We start from the raw sequence: 19,211 nt of genomic DNA, 5'->3' as shown, positions 1-19,211 counted from the left end.
TTGGATGAGGAAAATTCTGCTTACATTCTGCAATGTGGGCACATAGCCTTAGGCCTCTTCCACACGTCCGGTACGTGTGGTGACAGTTTTCACATGTACCAGAGACACTGACACAGGTAGACCTATTCAAGTGAATGGGTCTGTGCACATCAGTGTGTGTCAGTGGGCAAAACACGCTGACATGTCCGTTTTTTACCGTCAGCATGGGCCACAAAACATCCCGCATATGTGCGCACGCATAACACACATGGATGTCTTCTGTGTGACATGCGCCAGCAGGGGAGAATGATGAGTGTTATATTCAAGTGATAACAATGAGAGCAGGCGGCGGCTGATGGGACTATTACTCCCATCAGCCTACCCCTGCTGCTGCTAATAACAGTGACAGCAGGAGCCATATGGGAGTATTCTTCACCCGCCGCCTGCGCTGATCGCTGGCAGAGCAGGAGACAATGATGAGAGCTGTGTTCAGCACCAGCTGCTGGGGAACAGCACTTACTGTACTGCTGCTTCCCTGGTGCCCGTCCATATGGTACCGATGCAGAACAGGTTGCCAAATGTGTGCCGCAAGTATTACACACACCGACACAGTCATCTCCCGTACCATTTTTTTCTGGTACCGGAGATATCAGAATGTGTGAAACTGGCCTTTACAGCCACGGTCACACGTTTAGTATTTGGTCAGTATTTTACTTCAGTCTCTATATAAATCTCACCAAAACTGACACTTTTTAAGCTGGATAAACAATGTAAATTTTATTTTTACTACATATATAACAACATCAATAAAAACACACAAACTATGGAAAGGGGACTCAAGTATAGGAAAAAGACCGGCGGGTATGGCTTCAAAGTGGCATGATTTATGTCAGGTACATAACAAGGCTAAGTAACCAATATCACAAAAATAGTAGTATATAACTATTTACACATTATATATAGTATACAGTCCATCAGCTCAAGCTGCAAGCGGTGGTGATCAAGCACCACATAAAGTGCTTTAGCACAATATAATTAATATAACAGAGTCCAATTGAATACAAAAGGTAAATAAGAAAGGTGCCAGAGCACCACCGCCTGTAGTGCTGCAGCGTGTTTCAAAAGTGAGACCAATATGTAAAACATGAAGTATATCTACCTAATAAAAGCCAGGGACCCACCACACCCGACGCGCGTTTCGCTATGGAAAGCTTCGGCCAGGGGTGAGTCTCTATAGAAGCCAAAACCAGAAGTGGGTGATAAATACAGAAGTGGTGACGGATTTCTAACAAACTTTCCCTCTGACTGTTCCACTCCTGGTTTTGGCTGATACTGAGGTAAAATACTGACCAAATACTGAACGTGTGACCGCAGCCTGACCAGCCTCCCAGGGGTGAAGCTCCCCCTGCTCCTTCCCAGCACTTGTTCCTTCCCTCCTGTGTTACTCTTGTCCAGCTATGTGCCTGTTAATAAAGTTATTGCAGCGAGCGGCCGCTCCTCCCCGGAGTCACGTTGCAGCTGGCGGCTGCTGACATGGCGGTCCCGGGGAAGGCGGAGGGGGAAGCGGTAGTCCCTCTCCTCCTTCCCGGGTCCTCCATGTCTCTTCGGTTGGTCGTCCTGTTCCTGAGCTTGGCATGTCTCGCCGGGCAGTCGGCGGCGCTCACAGAAGGGCTGTACTGCGGCCGGCAGGTGTGCTACGACGTCCTGGGGGTGAGCAGAGATGCCAACAAGGCGGACATCGCACGGGCATACCGGCAGCTGGCCAGGAAGTATCACCCGGACCGGTACCGGACGCCTGAGGACAAGGAGACCGCGCACAATCACTTCCTGCAAGTGGCCACCGCTTATGAGACCCTGAAGGTAACACGTCAGCGGGGCACCGCGCGCACTATGGGGGGGCACGGCTCGCACTATGGGGGGGCACGGCTCGCACTATGGGGGGCACGGCTCGCACTATGGGGGCAGGGTGTAGCGGCGCTGACACGTGCTGCCACCCGCTGCGGACCGTTACGCGGTGCTGTGATGATGTCCACACTCGGTGCCAGGCAGGCAGCTTTGGCTCGGCTCCCCACTACATGTAATGGCTGGCATGACTGCTCGGGTGTGTTGGCCTCTTCTCATTGGTCAGTGGCTGCGCACTTTAGCTGTACACATAGAGAACAGATGCTGCAGTTCTGGGGTCTCCTCACCATGGAGCCCACCATACTCTGACCATGTGTGTGTTCTGTCTTGTTACTGACCACGCAGGGACATAGGAGTGTCACCTCCATATAGCGTCCAGAGCGCATCTCTCTTTAAACAGTAGCTGAACCTCTATAACTTTAAAATGTATATATTTATCTGCAAGCAAATCAGTGAGGGTCTGGGTTCTGAGACCACCACCGATCCCTTAGCGCTTTTACTTGATTGTTCACACAGAGCGGCGCACAGATACGCTGGGAAGCTCAGGCTTTGTGGTCTGTGCTTTCTATTGAATCTGTAGCCCACTCAAACAGGAGCGATTGGTGGGCTTCTCTTCCGCTCTGTTGACAGAGGGTGACTGCTGTCATGCTGATTGACTCTCCACTGCATAACTGCTGGGAGCCGGCTGACAATCAGCATGACGTCAGCAGTAATGGCCCAGCACCAGAGCTGTCCGGCAGTAGAAGAGCCGCTCTGTTGATGTGGAGCGGGTGATAACTGCTCTGAGCCTGCGCCAAATAGAACAGACAGGTAGTTGCTAACTGGTTAGCAACTGTTAGTTAATAATAAAAACTTAGTCCTAGATAACCCATTTAAGTGTATTTAAAGGGTATATCTGTGACAAAAAATGTGCCTAAGCACTAACTGGCAGGTACTTGCTGCCTACCTGCCTGGTGCCGTTCTTCCCCAGCACAGAGCGGTCATAGACCCTCCTGACCCGACATGGCGTGACTTCTGTTGTCATTCTGATTGTTCTGATTGACAGTTGGCTCCCCCAGTTAGGCAGCAGGAATCCAGCTGTCAATCAGAATGTTGTCAGAAATCCCGCGATCTATCAACAGAAAAGAAACCTCCGGTCTGTAGATGTGACATCAGCAGAGGCTTATGAGTCTATGCCGGGAAATAACGGAGCTCTGCACAACAGGCAGGTAAGCTGCAATTACCGGCCTGTTAGTGCTTAGGCACATTTTTTGTTTTTCCTAAAGTCCCGAATATACCCATTAAAGGGCACCTGTCACCCCGTTTTTTCCGTATGAGATAAAAATACTGTTAAATATGGCCTGAGCTGTGCATTACAATAGTGTATTTTATGGGCCCCGATTCCCCACCTATGCTGCCGAAATACGTTACCAAAGTAGCCGTTTTCGCCTGTCAATCAGGCTGGTCTGGTCAGATGGGCGTGGTGTCTTCCCCCAGATCTTGCTTAGTTCGCATCTCTGCTTCAGGAAAATGGCCGCCGCGATCTCCATCTGCGCACGCGCGGCATCCCGCGGCCATTTTCCTGAAGCCCCGGGCAGCAGAGCGCTCGATCTGCGCACGCGCGGCCACAGGAAGATGGCCGCCCCCACCGATCACCAGGGGAATAGCGCAGATCGCACTCTTTTCCCTCCCCTGTGCAGTGGATTCTGGACTTGGGCATGCGCACACCACTACACCACCAACGGAAAACTAAGCAAGATCTGGGGGAAGACACTACGCCCATCTGACCAGACCAGCCTGATTGACAGGCGAAAACGGCTACTTTGGTAACGTATTTCGGCAGCATAGGTGGGGAATCGGGGTCCACAAAATACACTATTGTAATGCACAGCTCAGGCCCTATTTAACAGTATTTTTATCTCATACGGAAAAAACGGGGTGACAGGTTCCCTTTAATCCTGAGCTCTATTCATTACAGCACAAAATTAGTCACATTGGTCATTAGGATGAGGGCAGACTTCCAAATTTACCCATCATCAAACAGTTTCCATCCTGCCCCTGGCATATTCATTGGGTGCAGCCACTCACTGTGTTTGTGCCCTTGAAAATGCTGCATGTGTCTAACAAAACGAGTGACACCATTTATAAACTGGAGTATGTAAGAAAAAAAACCTACAGCTGCATGTTTAGTGGTGTGACTACCTCCAAAAGCTTAGAATGATTAGCGCACCACAACTCCAGTGTATATGCTAAAATAGGCGGATGGATGTCATACAGTGGGTTGCATTAAGAGGGTCATACATCTTGGCAGACCCCACGGGTCTATGCATTACATGGGTGACCTTTATTTTGAATGACTGGCATGTGATGCTAAGTGTCTCCCTGCAGCTGCTGCTAGGGAATTTTTTTGGCCAAGCATGACTTCCTGCAGTGAGAGCTGACTGCTGGGGGTAGAGCAGGTGGACAAGCAAGGACACTATTGCCCTGGCTTCTTTTTGTGTAAAAGGCTGTCTTCAGGAGCCAACCACTTTAGAACAAAAAGAAGGAAAGAACTATGCATATGATTCACACACCTGATAGATATGATAATAAAATAACTTTATTAGCACCTACTGGCAAACATCAAAAACGTTAAAAAAAATAAATAAAAAAAAGTGATCTTCATGAAACCCCTGGATATAATGACAATCAAAAACAGGATACACAATACTACAATCTGCATATGTGCTTTGTCAAGTCAAGCAGAAATAAAGTCAAGTAACTCATACGGTTATATTATGAGGGTACAAACCAATACAAAAGATAAACACCGTAAGTCTAAGTCACTGTAAATATAAACACATGTATAGATGGGTGTTGCCAAGATAAGGCTACTTTCACACTAGCGTCGTGCACTGCACGTCGTTATGCGTCGTTTTGCAGAAAAAACGCATCCTGCAAAAGTTCTTGCAGGATGCGTTTTTTCTCCATAGACTTTTATTAGCGACGCAGTGTGACGCATTGCCACACGTCGCAACCGTCGTGCGACGGTTGCGTCGGACCGTCGCCACCAAAAAACGTTGCTTGTAACGTTTTTTGGTGCGTCGTCTGCAGCATTTCCGACCGCGCATGCGCGCCCGGAACTCCGCCCCCGCCTCCCGGCACCTCACAATGGGGCAGCGGATGCGTTGGAAAACTGCATCCGCTGCCCCTGTTGTGTGGCGCATTCACAGCTAGCGTGGGTGCGCTGCAACGTCGCATAGCGACGTGCAGTGCACGACGCTAGTGTGAAAGTAGCCTTATAAACGAAAACCATATGACTACCGACAAAAAGTAGCATGTTATGTAAACAACATGGGGTACATAATGTGGACAGGACCCCTCGATTGCGTATGCATGCATTACATAACCCCCCATGCACAGCCCATAAGGTGGGACAGAGATGAAGCACCTGAACACAAACCGCATATGAACAAGTGAAACAAAGTACATAAGACTTCGTACAGGACACCTAGTATATTATCCATATAATGCAAGGTGCTCAGATAAAGTACCTGCCTGCAACAATTAATAGTGCACATGTAATTGGAAGTCCATGAAGTGCAAGGTGCTCAGATAAGGCACCTGCCTACAATAGTGAATAGTGCATCTAAAATTAGTTTCTCAATGTAACGACACAGCTGTTGGGGGACCAGGGGCTCCTTCCATGTCCCTAACACTAAGGGGCACCCTAGCTCGCCCTACTTCCCATGATACTTCTGAAGGTGAAGATGTCGGGGCCTCCACTTTTGCCTTATCTCTTGAGTTAGCCCTCCGTCTGTTCTCTTCCCTCACCCAGGGAATAGGGGCGCTACTGTGCACCGTAGTACACCAACCTGACAAACAAGGGTTAACAGAAAACTCCAGGCATACAAAATATTCACTCACATATAACAGAGGAATGCATGGTTTGGAGGTAGGGGAATAAACCAAAATAGAAAAGGATAGGGAGTTACTACACATACAAACCAAACAACAGTCACAGATAACTCCTCCAACTTTCCTTCTCATACCAACTCCTCTCCCTCCCTTAGCCATGTAGCAATTAAGCTAGCTCTGACAAGGATTTGCAACATTATAAAGGGGAAAAGAGTGGCTAACTGAGCACAGCTGTGAGCACAGGGATTTCCACCATGGCTGATTAACCCCTGTTCTGCCAGAAGGAAAAACCACATTTAAAATGAAATAGAAGTGCTTCTCAGCATTAGGCCGGGATCACACGTGCGAGAAATGCATCCGAGTCTCGCATGGTAATACCCGGCATTGCCGCCGTCTCTCTGGAGCGGAGCATGCGGCCGCTTGTATTGCTATGCGGCCGCACTCTTCGCTCCTGAGTGACGGTGGCAATGCCGGGTATTACCATGCGAGACTCGGACGTATTTCTCGCATGTGTGATCCCGGCCTTAGAGTAGGATCAATCGGACGCTGCAGTCCTCTGGCTCCACACTGTTTTGGTAACTCCGTAACACTCAAGTAATGCAAGGTGCTCAAATATAGGATCGCCAGAAAAGTGCATAAGTGCATGGTTACCCAGCCAGGGGTGAGGAACAAGCCCCATGCGTATCGCTGCTCACGCAGCTTTGTCAGGGAAAGTGAGCTGTTCAAGCCAGTAAGTGCATATATAAATACCTGATTGGTGTTTGCTTGTGGTCCCCTCACGTATCAGGGAGAGGCATGGCTTAGCACATGATCAGTCTGTCTAGCGCTGTCCGGGACAGGGAAAGACAATTAGCATTCATCGGAGCCGAGGCTGCGCATGCATGTTCAGCTGTTCATAGCTGAACACTGTCTAAATATGTGTTAGTATTGGGCTGCAGCATGTAAGGCTGTAACTAGATTTTTAGCTGGCGGCCCATGCATAAATAAATAGTGCAAAGAATGGGGCAAAACCAAACTAGGCATGTAGTTGATGGACAGGCATTATATGCTTGCTGGGGGTCCCTTCCCAAGAGGTCCACAACAACTGCACACAGCTCCAAGATTATCAAGCTAACATGAGGATGGTTTGAGATATGGGGCTTACAATTGTGTTTCCAAGTACCATAATGGTGGATCATGAATAAGAATCCCTAAAAGCACTAGAAGGTGGATGCCTATTTATAGTTTTCAACCAGCGGCGATATTATGGCTGCAGATATAAAATTAAACTGCACTATGATGGAGTACTAGAATGGGTAAAGAAATAGGAGTATCCATAGCATGTGCCGCATCCAGCATACAAATATATGCCAATATGACTATGTACTAGGGGCACAGTCAATGCATGGTTTAAGATGTGGGGCTTCCAATTGTGTTTCAAGGTGCCACAGTGGTAGATCGAGAATAAGGAGCCCTTTCAATACTTAAAAGATGAAGTATATTTATGGTCTGCACCCAGCGACGATATTATGGCTACAGATGTAGAATAAAGCCACACTATGATAGAATACTGATATTGGGGAAGAAAAGTATACATAACTAGCATGTCAGACACCAGGTCTATCTATCTATCTATCTATCTATCTATCTATCTATCTATCTATCTATCTATCTCCAGGAGTCCCTTTGAGAGCCATGGGATAGGTGTTACTTCTAGATCAGTGGGGGTCTGACTGTTGGGACCATCACCAATCAGTAGAGTGGGTACTTCTACTGTATCTATTTTCAAATCTAGCAGCAATGTACATATTCTACCATTCATTCTCTTATGTGACTGCCAAGTGCTGCACTTGGCTTTCTCCAGCCGTTCCTGTAGAGAATAAATAGTTCTGCAGCATAGCATGTGCACAGTTGTTCTATTCTAATGGGAATAAGGGTACTGTCACACAGTGCCATTTTGATCGCTACGACTGCACGATCCGTGACGTCGCAGCGTCGTATGATTATCGCTCCAGCGTCGTAGACTGCGGTCACACGTTGCAATCACAGCGCTGGAGCGATGCCGAAGTCCCCGGGTAACCAGGGTAAACATCGGGTTACTAAGCGCAGGGCCGCGCTTAGTAACCCGATGTTTACCCTGGTTACCAGCGTAAACGTAAAAAAAACAAATAGTACATACTTACATTCCGGTGTCTGTCCCCCGGCGTCTCAGCTTCTCTGCACTGTGTAAGCACAGCGGCCGGAAAGCAGAGCGGTGACGTCAGACGTCACCGCTGTGCTCGCTTTCTGGCTGGCCGGCGCTCACAGTGCAGAGAAGCTGAGACGCCGGAGGACAGACACCGGAATGTGAGTATGTACTGTTTGTTTTTTTTACGTTTACGCTGGTAACCAGGGTAAACATCGGGTTACTAAGCGCGGCCCTGCGCTTAGTTACCCGATGTTTACCCTGGTTACAAGCGAACACATCGCTGGATCGCTGTCACACACAACGATCCAGCGATGTCAGCGGGTGATCAAGCGACGAAAGAAAGTTCCAAACGATCTGCTACGACATACGATTCTCAGCAGGGTCCCTGATCGCTGCTGCGTGTCAGACACTGCGAGATCGTATGGATATCGCTAGAACGTCACGAATCGTACCGTCGTAGCGATCAAAATTGCACTGTGTGACAGTACCCTAACACCTGTGTTTTTCCATCTAGAAGTTATTACCTATCCTGTGGAAGGGGGATAACATCTTACAGCTGAAATACTCCATTAAATACAGAATAGCATCAAGAGCAGTATAGGTGCTTCTTCAGGTTTTGTTTGAAGCTAAAAACTGCTATAATGCTAGTAAGACTGATATAGATGTGTTCTATAGAATGGAGAAATCAAAGTATTTGGTTGGCCTACTCTTTTTTATTTATTTTTTTATTATTACTAAAAAAAAAGGCATATAATAATAATCTCTTTATTTATATAGCACCAACATATTCTGCAGCGCTTTACAGTTTGCACACATTATCATCGCTGTCCCCGCTGGGGCTCACAATCTAAATTCCCTATCAGTATGTCTGTGGAGTGTGGGAGGAAACCGGAGAACCCGGAGGAAACCCACCCATATGCAATGTATAATAAGAAAGACAAAAGTCTGATTAATTTTCAAAAGTTGCTATTATTTACTGGTAAGCATTCCAACAATATAGTATAAGTACAAGAAAATTCTTCCCAGCTCTCTGCATGGATATAAGGAAAATGCATGCTGCATAGAAAAGCCTTCAGAGCTAGTATAACCGGTAAGCAGCGTCAGACTGGGATGCCAAGTGCCCACCAGTAACCAACTCCAGGGCCCCACTTTTCAACTACGTGCAAATGTTACATTATCCTCCATCACTCATTTATATAACAATGGACTAGGCAGATAGTTAAATGGATAAGATGCTACCTTTGTACATAGTGATTTAAGTATATTGTGCCACTCTTGCACAGGGGACCACCGGTGTGTTCTCCTATTCTCCAAGACTGCCAGTAAGTCCTGTGAGATGATCCAAAGCAAATTCATGGAGTAAGCTGCATCAGCTGTAGATACAACCAGTCTTTCATGGACAGGGAATGGGCGTGCTCTCTCGCACCTGTTATGATGTTTTAGGTGCGGGTCCCGTTTTTTCAGTGTATGGTCTATATATGGTTCTTGGAAGCCATTTTGCTGCGCAGCTGTTGCATCACTTTTCTTTTGAGTGTTCAGTAATTGCTTTTTTGGTTACCATCATGGACACCCATGCATCAGGTAACAAGAAGCACATGACCACCTGTTGTGGCCAACAGCAGCCAAAAACAGAAAGAGCAAGCATGCATGTTAGCTCTGTCTCTTGCTATATCTATGGTTACAAGAACAGCACCACACATTTATAAAGTATTCTATAGAAACTATACGTTAGGTATCTATGATAATATCCCTCTGATGAAGACTATTCACCCTCGTGTTTCTGATGTTAATGTGCCCATTGGTATCAGTGGAATCTTGTACCCGGCTATGCTTGGGAGGCATGATGTAAATCTTTTAGCCTGGTATACAATAGTGGGCATCTACAGTTGGTGCAAGTGTTCCACGCTAATATATAACACGTTGGTCTTACAGTTGCAAAGACATTTTGCAGTAATTTTATGTTCTCTTAACAGTGTCAGCCATATGAATATTGGTGTTAATTTCGTGAGACTGCTGGTTCTAATAAATATATCTGAACCTATGTAAAATTGACAATAATCTTTTTTTTGTCTTTGGATAGGATGAGGAAACTCGGAAAGATTATGATTACATGCTGGATCACCCTGAGGAGTACTACAGGCACTACTATCATTATTACAGCAGGCGTCTGGCTCCGAAAGTGGATGTGAGGATAGTCATCCTTGTTACAGTGTGTGTCATCTCACTCTTTCAGGTAAGTATTGTAACTACTTCCAGACCCCCCATAAACTATAAATGACCAGGCGGTCTGAATCTCGCTGCATTCCCAATCTCTGTGTGCGCAGTGCTGTACAAGCAGTCCCCAACTTAAGGCCCCGTCTCACATAGCGATTTACCAACGATCACGACCAGCGATACGACCTGGCCGTGATCGTTGGTAAGTCGTTGTGTGGTCGCTGGGGAGCTGTCACACAGACAGCTCTCTCCAGCGACCAACGATCAGGGGAACGACTTCGGCATCGTTGAAACTGTCTTCAACGATGCCGAAGTCCCCCTGCAGCACCCGGGTAACCAGGGTAAACATCGGGTTACTAAGCGCAGGGCCGCGCTTAGTAACCCGATGTTTACCCTGGTTACCAAAAAAAACAGACAGTACATACTCGCCTTTCGGTGTCCGTCAGGTCCCTTGCCGTCTGCTTCCCGCTCTGAGTGCCGCCGTACAGTGAGAGCAGAGCGCAGCGGTGACGTCACTGCTGTGCTGTGCTCTCACTGTATGGCGGCACTCAGAGCAGGAAGCGGACAGCAAGGGACCTGACGGACATCAGATGGTGAGTATGTACTGTTTGTTTTTTTTTACATTTACGCTGGTAACCAGGGTGTAAACATCGGGTTACTAAGCGCGGCCCTGCGCTTAGTAACCCGATGTTTACCCTGGTTACCAGTGAAGACATCGCTGGATCGGTGTCACACACACCGATTCAGCGATGTCAGCGGGACCTCAACGACCAAAAAACGGCCCAGGCCATTCCGACACGACCAGCGATCTCACAGCAGGGACCTGATCGCTGGTACGTGTCACACATAGCGAGATCGCTACTGAGGTCGCTGTTGCGTCACAAAACTAGTGACTCAGCAGCGATCTCGCTAGCAATCTCGCTATGTGAGACGGGGCCTTTAAGAACAACGTACGACTCCCAGTAACGAACTTAAGATGTAAAAATAAACGCTGCCCCTGCCCACTATCTGGTCCTTTTTTTTCTGTTGCATGCCGTATCTCTGGCTTTCTCACTATAGGTCAGAACTTCCAGCCTCATGGGTCATTGAATGTTGTAAGGTCACAATGTGAAGACATGCTGCTTATTAAGCACAGTGACCTTCAAGGCCTGGATGCAGCTGGAAGTTCTGGCGTGTAGTGAAAAGGTCTGACATACGCCACGAGATGGTGGAAAGAAGAGCAGCGAGGGGGCTGTAGAGGTGAGTGATGAGGTGATTATTGGTAAAACAAAATATGTAATACCTCTCCGGCCATCCCGCAGCTTACTGCCTACTTAATGTTAAAAATGGACACTTAATTCCTTTATTTGTCTACCAATATCTGAAAAAAAGTATGAAATATAAAAATTTAATGCCACATATGACAAAAAAATGCAGAAATTATTTATATATCTAAAGGAGAGAAAAAAAAAGTACAGCTCTTTAAACCGCATGTCTGAAAAAAAACAAATGTGTCTGGTCAAGAATTGGGTAAATTCGCCTGGTCTTGAATTGGGTAAGTTGAAATTCATCCATGCAATAGCATGGCTGCAAAGGATGTGCTTACAAAAGCAAAAAATTAAATTGTGGTTGCTTGACTGCTCGTCCTTTTCAGCCTCTTTGGCATTGTGCTGACAGCCAAGTAGGAGAAAAACAGCTGGGCAGAGTATATATAAATGAAAAAAATTATGTACCTACCCCCCATTTTTGATAACCAGCTAAGGTAAATCAGACAGCTGCAGGCTGATTATCTGGCTGGGGGGTCCATGGATATTGGGTCCATCCCAGGCTAAAAATACCAGCTCACAGCTGCCCCAGAAGTGGCACATCACATTAGATGTGCCAATTCTGGCACTTTGCATGGCTCTTCCCGATTGCCCTGGTGCAGTGACAATGGGAGTAATTTTAAATGCATGGTGAGAATAAAACATGACTGCAAAAGTGTATGTAGACTTTCAACATGGAAACTAACCATACAGAGGCACTTCCAAATATTAGTTGTCAGATGCAATAATTTTTTAAGGCATCTGCTGGTTGTGCATGACCATTAGATTGCCATTTGGATCTTACCTGACAGTCTGACTCGTGCCTATGGTAACTGTTAGTACAAAACGTGTGAAATCCTGAATGCAATGTAGTGTTGGTGACTTTGTGAAGTTTGTCTGTACTGGAGACAACATAGAAAGTACTTTTATGATCAGACTTGAGTTAACGTTTTAGAAAATGTGGTACAATTCAAATCAGTAAAGTTCTAGCTGTGGTTGTCACATAATTATAGTGAATATTCTTCAGTTTTACAGCTGGAGGAGCAGCTATAATGAAGCCATTAAATACTTAGCAACAGTGCCAAAATACCGAATCCAGGCCACTGAAATTGCAAAGCAGCAAGGTCTACTGAATCGTGGAAAAGAAAGAGGGAAGAACAAGAGATCAAAAGAAGAAATTAAAGAGGAAGATGAGGAAATAATTAGGGACATTATCAAGAACAAAATAGACATTAAAGGAGGCTATCAAAAACCCCAAATCTATGACATCCTCCTGTTCCAAATCATCATGTTTCCCTATTATTTCATCCAGTACATGAGTTGGTATATCCGATGGGTGTATACATTTAATATCAAAGGAGAGGAGTATGGTGAAACAGAAAAACTCTACCTCATCCGTAAACACATGAAAATGTCACAGTCTCAGTTTGACAGTTTAGAAGATGAACGAAAGAAAATATTTCTTGAGGAAGAGCTGTGGATCCGAGTGAATTACGACGTAAGTAGATTTTTAACACACACAGTCACCACCAGCCTATGTAGGATCATTAACCTACATATGCTGTAACAAAACAGCAACTGTGAGGCTACGTCCCCACAGTCAGTAATTGGCAGCGCTTTGGACGCAGCACATGTCCGCTGCGTCCAAAGCGCTGCTGGTTTTTGAACGCAGGTGATTCCGCATGTGTTCATTGAACTGTGCTGAATCACTGCGTCCCAATACATTGGATGGGTGATATTTATCTTGCAAAGACTGATCATCTCCGCAAGATAAATAGACATGCTGTGGTTTGTAAAGACACGCCGCATGTCCATCTCCGCATGTAATCCGCGGGTGATGGTGCACGCATAGTGGAGATGGGATTTCTTGAAATCCCATCCACTATGCTGTAACATCTGGCCGCTGCAGATATATGCAGCGTCCAACCAGCAGCGTTTAACTGACCATGGGAACATACCCTCAGAAATCTGCATGAAATGCAATATCTGTTTATTTTTTTTAAAAATGTAAATAAAAATTGCGTGGGCTCCCGCATAATTTTCTTAACCAGTAGAGGGAAAGCCGAGGGCTGATGTTAATATTCTGGGAAGGAGCCAATAGCCAAAGGTTCCCAGGCTATTAAGATCAGCTCACAGCTGTTTGCTTAGCCTTTACTGACTAGTTTACAGGGGAACCCCCCCCCCCCCCCCCTCAAAAAAATCGACATGGGGTCCCACTATAAAATCGAACCAGCAAAGGCTAGGCAGACAGCTGCGGGCTGATATTAATAGCATGGGAAGGGGCCATAGATATTGGCACCCCCCAGGCTAAAAACATCAGCTCTCAGCCGCCCTAGAAATGGCGCATCTTATAGATGCGCCAATTCTGGCACTTAGCCTTGCTTTTCCCACTTGCCCTGTAGTGGTGGCAAGTGAGGTTCATATTTGTGGGGTTGATGTCACCTTTGTATTGTTAGGTAACATCAAGCCCACAGGTTAGTAATGCAGAGGTGTCTGAGACACCTATCCATTACTAATCCTATAGTTACATGGTAAATAAAGGCACAGCCAGAATAAAGTTCTTTATTTGAAATAATCACACAGACTCCTTTATTGAATCTAAATTTACCATACTTACTGAACGCCTAATCCCTGACACACTCTTCTGCAAACAATCAAAAAATAATAAACCAAGATATAATGCTATCCTGTCCGACGTAGTTCATTTAATCCTGAGTGTCCCACGGCGATCTCATGTGTAGGACAGTCGCATCGGGAGACTATTCTCCCATCGTTAGCTCATGCTGTCTGTTATATGAGACAAAAGACGTAGCCGAATGGGGGTAGTAGTCCCATCAGATGACGCCTGGGTACACGCACACAGACACACACATTCTCCGCCCACACACTCTTCCGCCTTCTGACATAATTTCCCTTTGACAATTCACAGCGTTCTTGGCAGCAAATCCGCAAAGCTTTTTACACCTGGGTTTTTGCTGCGGAGTTGCCTGACTTAATGGAAGTCAATGGGTGCAGAAATGCTGCAGATCTGCAAAAATAATTGACATGCTGCGTAAAATAAAGCTCTGTAAATAAGGACGGAAATTTCCGCATCATGTGCACAACACTTCAGGAATGTCATTGATTAACATTGCTTAAGTAATCCATTTCAGCGTGGAAAAAACACTGCAGAAACGCAACAATTCCGCATGATGTGCACATAGTCTTATGTTGTAAAATGCATACCAGATTTGTTTCTGTCTTTCTTGTTTTCTTGGGCACTTCACCGGAGACTATCGTAGAGAATTGCAATCAGTGCACTTTCTTAATATATAATACTCTGTACTTTACTGTACATTTTGTTGTCATTTTTAATAGATGTACAAAAAAGCACAGGAGGAAGAAATGAAGAAAAAGATGGCTTCAGATCCACGATGGAAGAGATATAGAAGATGGATGAAGAATGAGGGACCAGGAAGACTCACATTTGTAGATGACTGACAATGCTGTCTTGCTTGGTCCTATAGATATTTTGATAAAATAAAATATAGTTTTTTGTGTTTCCAGCACACGACAGTGATCCTGATCCCTGAATGCAAATATTGGATACATACCCTTGCCCTTTGTATTTAGGTACTTGTGGGCATGTTCAGGGCAGATGTTCACGAAAATGACACTGTGCTTTCCCTGTGTCTAAATGATCTTACTAGAAATGTTTTCTAATTCTGGGGTGGCACCAGTTATTGGCTATGCTTTTGCATCAAATGTGCATGGCTTTGCCTTACTGACATTGACATTTGTAAAGTTTACAATGATACCCAAAATCAGCCTATTTGTCTTGGTGCTTTACCTTTAGGAGCCACCATCAAGAACAAACACCCTGGCTGAAGAAGTGGACCAAAAATTAGTATTGATCATTTTTAACAGATTGTGTTACAATTAAAGGCTAATTTTAATGTATATTTTCTCAACATTTTTATAGCTTACTGGGATTTTATGATTATTTATGCCCACGCAGAATTAATAGAATTTTTGGAAAATAAGCAGTTTTTAGAAATATGGTTATAACTGATCCCATGGAAAAAAACGAATTCTGGTACTGGATGTAAAAACTGCACCATGTAAATGTTGTGGAAAAACTGATGGTATGCATCCAGAGAAGCGGAAATGTTACAAAAATGCTGCTTGTAAACAAAAAATAATTGATACAAAGTTGGTGAAAATGCAACTGATTCCAACTATTTGTTGCTACTGTGATCATCGCTTGGATTTGTGCTGCCCTAGTCCGGGGTACAGTCCTCCACCCCAGCCAGTCTGCGTCTGTGCCCTGTGAGCTTAATAGGCCCCAAGATGCACATTGTGACGTCGCATGAGGCCTCGTAAGCATCGGCGTTTTAGACTTACAGTATGTACAATGTTTGATCTTACAAGTTTTTACTCTAAAAAAAAAAAAAAAAGCACAAAAGACAAAAAAGAACATCTTTGAATTTGTGCAAAATTCATTAACCCATATGTGCTGCTTAGAAGAATTTGGCACAAAAATGCTTAGAGTACCCCAAGACATAAAAGAAAAGTCAGTCTAAAATATGTAACTGATGAATAAAACCAACAAAGTGCAACTAAGTGCCAATAAATTATGAAATGCCAACCTAGTAGGCCTGTATGTTTTGCTTGCACTACTTTTAAGGGGAGAATGCACTTGTTATTTTTTTAGTACTTTGTTGGTTCTATATCTATGTTTTATGCATTTATCTAATGTGTAATTCATTATATAACACCCGAGTTACAGCTCTAACATTCCTCTGTGCCATATGTACTGTGTTTCCTACACCCTGACCCCGAGCCCTCAACTTTTTGTTTGTAACCATTCCATTGTTAATTTTTAAAGAGGTTTTTGATATTATGTCTTGTAAAAATTGCTGTTTTATCCTGTTGTAGGTTTAAAGTATAGAAGGACGTTCAATTGCCAAAGCCAGAGAGAAGCCGCTTCTAGGTCGATTGCTGCGCTAGTGTGACCATTGGTCTTTGGGGGTAAAAAATGGAGCAACAGTGCAGCTTACAACAAAGCTTCGCTCAAGCTGCTATCTAAAGTGTTCTGTAAACTCCTTTTCATCTATCATCACTGTTCACATTGGATTGTCACATCTCTACTATTGATACGTCTAACTGATGGTGTAAAGAAGCACCAACTTTGAAGTTAAAATTAGACAATATCAAAATTGTATAATTTTTAGTATAAAAAAAGACTTTTGTGCTGAACGTATAATAGCCCTTTACAATCTCGTTAAGACTTTCTGCATCTTTTTCGAGGGAACCCGTCAGGCGATCCATGCTGCTCTATTTATACCCTGGGTTTCTATAGTGCCCGCCACTTGGGCAGCACTAATCACCTTACAGGTTCCCTATATATATATATATATATATATATATATATATATATACAATGCAATTACTTTATAACCACTGTAAGGGGTTGACTCAGCCGCTTTCAGAGGTAGACACTGGTACACTTCTGGGGTCAATCATATGCTGGTTTATTATAGCACAGCATAAACCATGACGGGGTTTAACAAAATACCATGGCCTTTTTGGCATAACGGCAAGACAAAAGATAATGTATAGTCATAGCAAAAATATGAACAAGCTCCCGGGAGATACTGTTCGCCGAAGAGTTCCTTAGTGGTACTGCTTCAGGGTACCAGGTCGCATAGTCCATGACCATTAGGATGTATTGATGCCCCTGTGCAGACTTAACTAGGGGACCTTAAGATCCAAGCAGTTTGACAAAAATGGTCTTGATAAATGGAAAAAAAACAAAAGAAAAACAAAGAGCCGTAAAAAAGTACCTTTTAATATTAATGATTAAAAGTGCACAAAACCAAAAAATAGGGAAAGTTGAGGGTCTATGCTGTAAATTTCAATGATATACAGACTGGTGGATCGAGTGGTCAACCACAGATTGTTAAATGCACAAGGAATGGACTAGGGAAGATAGAATGTGCCATACCCTATAGAGGTCCCTTCCTGACAGCGGAGGTTGGCACCCTGGGAACGAAAATGTCCAATTTTCAAATACAAGATGTGAAATCAGCCTAAGGGCTCATTCAGACAGCCATATTTAAAGGCAGTGCGCTAATCGGACAGAACACTGATCCAATAATAACCATTGAGCCTGTGAACAACAACCAAAAATGAAAGGATATACTAGTCTGGTCTGATTAACTCTAGAACGCTTCATCGGATCTTGGTGATTCTGAATGTTTTTCGTGACATATTGTACTTCATGATGGTGGTAAAATGTCTTCAATATGACTTGTGTGTAACATTTCCCACATGTCTACTTTACATCAGCACAATTCTGGAACAAAATTTTATTTTGTTAGGAAGTTATAAGGGTTAGAAGTTGACCTACAATTTCACATTGTTACAATAAAATTTACAAAACCATTTTTTTTTAGGGGCCACATCACATTTGAAGTCACTTTGAGGGGTCTATATGGCTGAAAATACCCAAAAGTGACACCATTCTAAAAACTGCACCCCGCAAGGTGCTCAAAACCACACTCAAGAAGTTTAACCCTTCAGGTGCTTCACAGGAATTTTTGGAATGTGGGAAAAAAATGAACATTTAACTTTTTTTCACTAAGAAATTTACATCAGATCCATTTTTTTTTATTTTGACAAGGCTCACAGGAAAAATGGACTCCAAAATTTGTTGTGTAATTTCTCCTGAGCATGCTAATACCCCATATGAGGGGGGAAAAAATACTGTTTGGGCGCACGGCAGAGCTTGGAAGGTAAGGAGCGCCATTTGACTTTTTGAATGCAAAATTTGCGGGAACAATTGGCAGACACCATGTCACGTTTGGAGAGCCTCTGATGTACTTAAACAGTGAAAATTCCCCACAAGTGACACCATTTTGGAATCTAGGCCCCTCAGAGAACTGATCTATATATGTGGTGTGCACGCTGAACCCTCAAGTGGTTCACAGAAGTTTATAACGTTGAGCCATGAAAAAAAAAAACATTTCCCACAAATATGTTTTTAGCACAAAATATTGCATTTTCATAAGGGTAATTGGAGAAATTGCACCAAACGATTGTGTAATTTCTCTTGAGTGCGCCAATACCCCATATGAGGGAGAAAAACACTCGGCGCACAGCAGAGCTAGGAAGGGAAGAAGCGCCATTTGACTTTTTGAATGTCATTAACGGATGTGATGTCCCATTTGCAGAGCCCCTGATGTGCCTAAACAGTGGAAGAACCCCACAAGTGACCCAATTTTGGAAAGGACCCCTCAAGGAATGCATTTAGATATATGACGAGTAGGGTTGAATAAGTGCTTATCCGAATAGCTATAAAGCTTATCGATTAGTTGCCTTGGTAACTCGGCTACCTGGAGTGCTGCCAATAATCAGCTGTTTGGTGCCGCAGCTGCATGTGTCACGGCTGTGTGACAGTCACAACACGTGTATGGAGAGCCCAACAAACATCTAAAGTTATTCAATCAACCCTAATGGTGAGCTCCTTGAACCCCTAGGTGCTTCACAGAAGTTTACAACATTGAGCTGTAAAAATAATAAAATCACATTTTCCCTACAAAAATGTTATTTTGGCCCCAAAATTTTGCATTCTCATAAGGGTAACAGGAGAAGTTGCACCATACATTTTGTTGTGCAATTTCTCCGGAGTATGCCGATACCCCATATGTAGGGAATACTACTTTAGAGGCACAGTGCAAAGCTCAGAAGGGAAGAGGCGCCATACTGGAGTTCAGATTTTGCTGGAATGGTTTGAGGGTACCATGTCA

At 44.4% G+C, this 19,211-nt stretch overlaps 1 protein-coding gene across 1 annotated transcript; it reads left to right on the top strand.

Moving 5' to 3' along the window:
- Window positions 1-1,461: 1,461 nt before the first annotated feature.
- On the top strand, window positions 1,462-15,360 carry DNAJC25 (DnaJ heat shock protein family (Hsp40) member C25). Its single transcript, XM_077250971.1, has 4 exons — window positions 1,462-1,839; window positions 10,005-10,157; window positions 12,449-12,919; window positions 14,779-15,360. Exons 1-4 carry the CDS (start codon window positions 1,513-1,515, stop codon window positions 14,899-14,901), a joined length of 1,074 nt encoding a protein of 357 aa, XP_077107086.1. The 5' UTR covers window positions 1,462-1,512; the 3' UTR covers window positions 14,902-15,360.
- The last annotated feature ends 3,851 nt before the right edge of the window (window positions 15,361-19,211 follow it).

Source organism: Ranitomeya variabilis, chromosome 1 (assembly GCF_051348905.1).
Source record: "Ranitomeya variabilis isolate aRanVar5 chromosome 1, aRanVar5.hap1, whole genome shotgun sequence".
Classification (NCBI taxonomy): Eukaryota; Metazoa; Chordata; class Amphibia; order Anura; family Dendrobatidae; genus Ranitomeya; species Ranitomeya variabilis.
The sequence above is the reverse complement of the archived record's forward strand: the minus strand, read 5'-3'. Positions and strand labels throughout refer to the sequence as shown.

What these genes read in the sequence shown, in the direction of transcription:
- DNAJC25 (XM_077250971.1), top strand. Translation starts at nt 1,513, where the DNA reads ATGGCGGTCCCGGGGAAGGCGGAGGGGGAAGCGGTAGTCCCTCTCCTC. An exon ending in CCGCTTATGAGACCCTGAAG is followed by an intron (nt 1,840 to 10,004) that starts GTAACACGTCAG and finishes GTCTTTGGATAG; the next exon opens with GATGAGGAAACTCGGAAAGA. An exon ending in GTGTCATCTCACTCTTTCAG is followed by an intron (nt 10,158 to 12,448) that starts GTAAGTATTGTA and finishes AATATTCTTCAG; the next exon opens with TTTTACAGCTGGAGGAGCAG.